This window comes from Clupea harengus, chromosome 22 (genome assembly GCF_900700415.2).
Source record: "Clupea harengus chromosome 22, Ch_v2.0.2, whole genome shotgun sequence".
Classification (NCBI taxonomy): domain Eukaryota; kingdom Metazoa; phylum Chordata; class Actinopteri; order Clupeiformes; family Clupeidae; genus Clupea; species Clupea harengus.
In genome coordinates, this window is record NC_045173.1 from 24,910,593 (window position 1) to 24,916,017 (window position 5,425).

General features: G+C 43.7%; 1 protein-coding gene across 1 annotated transcript in view; it reads right to left on the reverse strand.

Moving 5' to 3' along the window:
• Positions 1-4,560, reverse strand: part of clstn2a (calsyntenin 2a) — an 85,410-nt gene extending 80,850 nt beyond the window's left edge. The window contains exon 1 of the mRNA XM_042703066.1: positions 3,873-4,560. Within this exon, the coding sequence (XP_042559000.1) occupies positions 3,873-4,189 (317 nt within the window). The 5' untranslated portion in view covers positions 4,190-4,560. The remainder of the gene's footprint in view (positions 1-3,872) is intronic.
• Between the last annotated feature and the right edge of the window lie 865 nt (positions 4,561-5,425).

Below are 5,425 nucleotides of genomic sequence, written 5' to 3' on the forward strand. Positions count from 1 at the left end.
CGCAAATAACAAACAGAGGTATTGCTATCTAATAAAAGGATTTTCAGATGAGAAACTCAAATTCACACATTCATATTCACCAATGAACACAGTCAATAAGAAAGCATCTAACTGGTTACACTAAAATGTGGGGTTTTAAAATCAAAGTGAGCTTGTGCATCTTTATATTCCATAAGACAAAACAGAGAGACAGAGTACGGGAATGAGTGTGAGAGAGAGAGAAAAGGAGAGAGAGAGAAAAAGGGACAAAAGCTGTTATCAAACCTTATCTCTGCCTTTAGCTCAGTCCTACCGATACTTTGGCACCAGTCAGGTTTTCAGAGGTTTCCTCCAGAAAGAGCAATTTATCACTGAACCAAATGAGAGATAATTCCTCTGCAATTAGGATTCATTTATAATCCATTAGATATCTATTTATCACATTTGATACCGCTCACTGATGCCAAGAGCCACAGAGATGTATATGATCCAAGAAAACCATCACTATATAACTGTATCACTACCTTTACGTAAAAAAAGATTTGATTGATGCATATGTAATACGAATATGCCATTTGAGAGAAGGCACTGAGAGTGCATGTAGTTACCCTTTATCCAAAATATTTGAGGTAGCGCTTTAATCTGAAGTAAGTTTTCTTCGAGAGAGCTAAAAATAGTGGTACGCTTTCTGCCCATTAATTCATGAGGCTGAATATCTTTGACAATCCGAGAGATAGTCTACTCCACAAACAAATCATCAGCCCAGACTTCAGTCTTCAGTCTCTCGCTCTCTCTCTCTCTCTCTCTCTCTCTCTCTCTCTCTCTCCAGTCAGTGACCTTGTTTGATGATAACTAATACTGTCTCTATCTGTCATATGTCTTCCTAATTGAAGACATTAACTTAATGAGACCTGCATTTAGAATATCCTGCAGGGACGCTGTTCCCCCTCACAGACAGGAGCACACACTTTTCATTAGAATACATACTAAATACACACACACACACACACACACACACACAGACTAAATACACACACACACACAGACACACAGACACACACACACACATACACAGACACACACACACACACACACACACACACACACAGACACAGACACACACACACACAGACACACACACACACACACAGACACACAGACACACACACACACACACACACACACACAGACACACAGACACACAGACACACACACACACACACACACACACACACACACACACACACACACACACACACACACACACAGACAGACAGACTAACACACACACACAGACACACACACACACACACACACACACACATACACAGACACACACACACACACACACACACACACATACACACACACACACACACACACACACACACACACACACACACACACACACACACACAGACAGACAGACTAACACACACACACACAAACACACACACACTCACTCCCATCCCTCTATGTCAAGAGCCATTCATCAGAGATGCCCAAGCTGTGAAATCACAAGCAGTGCTTCATTCCTCTCTTTCCTTCTCTCTCTCTCTCTCCCTCTGTTCTCCACTCTCTTGCCCCCCCCCCCCCTCTCCTACTCTCTGTACCAGGCTGCCTCTCTCCTTGTCCCATTCTCCCATCAGCTCTCTCCCTCTCTCCCTCTCTTCCTCACTCTCTCTCTCTCTCTCTCTCCCTCTCTCTCTCTCTCTCTCTCCCTCTCTTCCTCACTCTCTCTCTCTCTCTCTCTCTCTCTCCCTCTCTCTCTCTCTCTTCCTCACTCTCTCTCTCTCTTCCTCTCTCCCTCTCTTCCTCTCTCTCTCTCTCTCTCTCTCTCTCTCTCTCAGGACCCTGAAGCACTGCTCTCCACTGCACTTCATCTCCCAGCTGCTGCCTCAGCTGCCAAACTGTGCCCAGCTTATCAAGCACATGAGAGCTTCCGGCAAACTCCACAAACATCTTGATAGGTCATCAATGCAGAACTACTAAGGGATAAGCATTGGGCAAGGGTAGTACTGTGTGAGAGTAGCATGTGTGTGAGAGTATGTGAAGGTAAGTGTAAGTGTATGGAGCAGAAAAAGGTAGTTGGCTCACAAACAGCTTATTTGTTAGTGCTTTCATCCCCAATTTGTGGATTTCTCATTGGACCTTACAAGAGAATGGCTTATAACATCTTTATAAACCTGTTATTACAACAAATGTATCACCATATGATAAAATGATAGTCGTCATCATAATATCAATATTAAGATATTGTATTCAACTCAAAATCTTTCCATGTGCTTCAGAAGCTACTAAAAAGTTTAAAACATCCACTGCAGTCTACCTCATGTCTGCCTTTATATACAGAGTTAACTTAATGTCTGCCTTTATATACAGTTAACTTAATGTCTGCCTTTATATACAGTTAACTTAATGTCTGCCTTTATCTACATTTAACTTAATGTCTGCCTTTATATACAGTTAACTTAATGTCTGCCTTTATATACAGAGTCTACCTCATGTCTGCCTTTATATAGAGTTAACTTAATGTCTGCCTTCATATACAGAGAGTCAACGTCATGTCTGCCTTTATATACAGAGAGTCAACGTCATGTCTGCCTTTATATACAGAGTCAACTTAATGTCTGCCTTTATATACAGAGTTACTTAATGTCTGCCTTTATATACAGAGAGTTAACTTAATGTCTGCCTTTATATACAGAGTTACTTAATGTCTGCCTTTATATACAGAGTTACTTAATGTCTGCCTTTATATACAGAGTTACTGTAGGAGCCATTTGGGTTCATGTTTTAATCTTGTGTGGGACACTAGATGGCGCTCCATTTTAATTGGGCTCACACCATATAGGTGTGAAAGTTCAGGCAGGTATCAGGTGTTGCTTGACTGAGGGAGAGCACACACACCTTTTTGACCGCTTCATTTGTATTTGCAAAGGTCTGTTTCATGTATTATAAGATGCAAGTTTGGATGTATGGACATGCTTATGGATTGGATCTTACTGTGAGAAATAAAGTTTGCATAACCAAGAAAGAGAACGCAAAATTGGAACTTATTTTACATCTAACAAGCGCGTCAATTAAGTGCTCGGTCAGCAATCCCTCTGGGCTTAAAGTATAGACTTAGCCCATACAGTTACTTAATGTCTGCCTTTATATACAGTCAACGTCATGACTGCCTTTATATACAGAGAGCGTATGCAGCCTATCTAAAAATGCCAAAGGGGCCTTTATGATTCTACAGCCAATTCTGAATAGAGAGAGAGAAAAGGAAAACCTCCCCTCCAGGAACAGAAACATAGCGTGAGCTCAGTCTACAAAAAGAAATAACACCAACTCTGGCGAAAATACAAACAGATACTTATTTTTAAATGCATTGAAAGCATTACATGCGGTAGCAACATCAATTCTGTAAGGCAACACGAATGCTGAATAAGTCTTTGTAGTTTTCTCAGGTACTTCAGTAAGAGTTTATTCAGCAGCTATGTAGCCCTGGCAGTATATTTGGTACTGCTGAGACAGTTTAACAACCCCAGATCCCCAATGGGCAAAACAGCCTTGCATGTAATTACCCCCCCCCCCCCCAAAACAACAACAACAAAAAACAACTTCCTAAAAGTAGACAAGTTACATTACTACTGTGAACTAGAAGACCCAGTTTGCATGGTCAATACAGAAACAGGACTTATAGGGTATGACACAGACAGGGAAATAAACTAAGGATCATTGATTACTCAACCAAAAAAAAAACAAGAAATGAAAGGAAGAAATAAGAAAGGAAAGAGAAGAGAAGAGAAGAGAAGAGAAGGAGACACATGCATTGGGACAACTAGCACGATCAATACATCATGAATAGAGAGCCAAGGCTGCTGACGACCCAGCGTACTCACTTGTGTGACTTTTTCCAGCCGGCGCCGCTGGCCCCCGCTCCGCAGTCGTAGGCCTGGATGATGAACGTGTACTCCTTCTGCAGCTCGCAGTCGATGGGGCTCCGCGCCCTCAGGACTCCCTCGCCCGACGTCCGGTTCAGCACCACCGCCTCGAACGGGGCCTCCTGCCCGTGGATCTTAAATGCGCAGATTTCTCCTGCAGCCAGGAACAAAAGAAAGGCAGAAAAAAGAAAAAAGAAAAAAAACAGAAAGAGAGCAGTGGAGGTGAGATTCTGAAGAGCAAGTAATGGGCTTTCGCCGTCTTGGCGTGAAATCATGGCTATAACTTTCTCGCGGCATGCTTCCCCCCTCCCCCCCTTCCCTCCCCGATGCTATAATGCAGGACATTGTTTTCCTTAACCATTCGCCAGTGTCTTGCTGAGAGACGGAGAATGGCCTGTCTCCACTTGTAATTGCTTCATTGCTGCGATGGAGTCACGTTGAGAGAGAGGGCGCACGGCAAGAGAGTGATTTTTCCCCTCTTTTTTCTCTCTCTCTCTCTCGCTTATCCAAGTTTGTTATTGCCTGCGACTTTTTGATAGCTTTTCCTCCTTTCTAGAATACTCCAGAAGACACCCGAAGGGCACAACGGTGCGAATCCATCAGCACACTAGGAAAACTAGGAAACTCACTGCTCCACACCGTGAAGTCATCTCGGTCACCCCGCCGACAATAGCTGTTCATTTTCCTCAACGCTGCCACGAGTCTACTGGGCTTCTGTCGTGTGGCGAGTTTTTTTCCCATTACGTGAAATGTGGTACTTAAGGTTCACACCTTCACTTAAAGGTCCACAATTCTGGTGATATTTGAGCTCAACTCCCTTCCATGCTCCTCAAGCAACTTGCTGATTGGCCGGAACTGTTTATGTCTCGGTCCGAGACACTCTGTTTGTTCCCCACTTACTGAGTCAGGACTGATTGTACTGAAAGGACAGCTAGCTAGAGGACCGTAAGTAGCAGTTCAAACCTGACACAAAAAAATCGTACTGGATTAGAATCGTAGACTCTAACTTTAATGTAAATACCTTAACTTATGTATGGTACAAACAAACATTGCGCAGCACAGCGTCTGTTTGCATGGCTTATGTAAGCGCTGCAGCAATGAATCATGGGTATTCACATAGACAGTGCCAAATGTCAGTCTTTGTGCTCAGGTGTGTCAGTTCACACCCGGTTGCTTTTTGATCCGGAGATAAACACAGACTCTCTCTCCCAGAGGGGATGAGCGAACCTTGCTAAAGCTCACGCCAGAGAAGCCCTCTGTGCAGTCAAGCCCACGCAAAACCAAAAGAAAATAGCTGTTGACACCGTAGCAACTGGGAGATACAACAAAGGACACTGTATGACCATTGTGTGTGTTTTTTTTTTCTGCGGGTTGGACTGCAGTGGCGACTGCCTTCCACGTTCGCTCCCTCCTGTCCCTTTTAGGGATTTGTGGAAGGGAGGAGAGCCGCGGCACTCTGACCCCGTGACAGCCGATATCACTTAAGAGGCGGCCAGCAGTGGTGACAACAA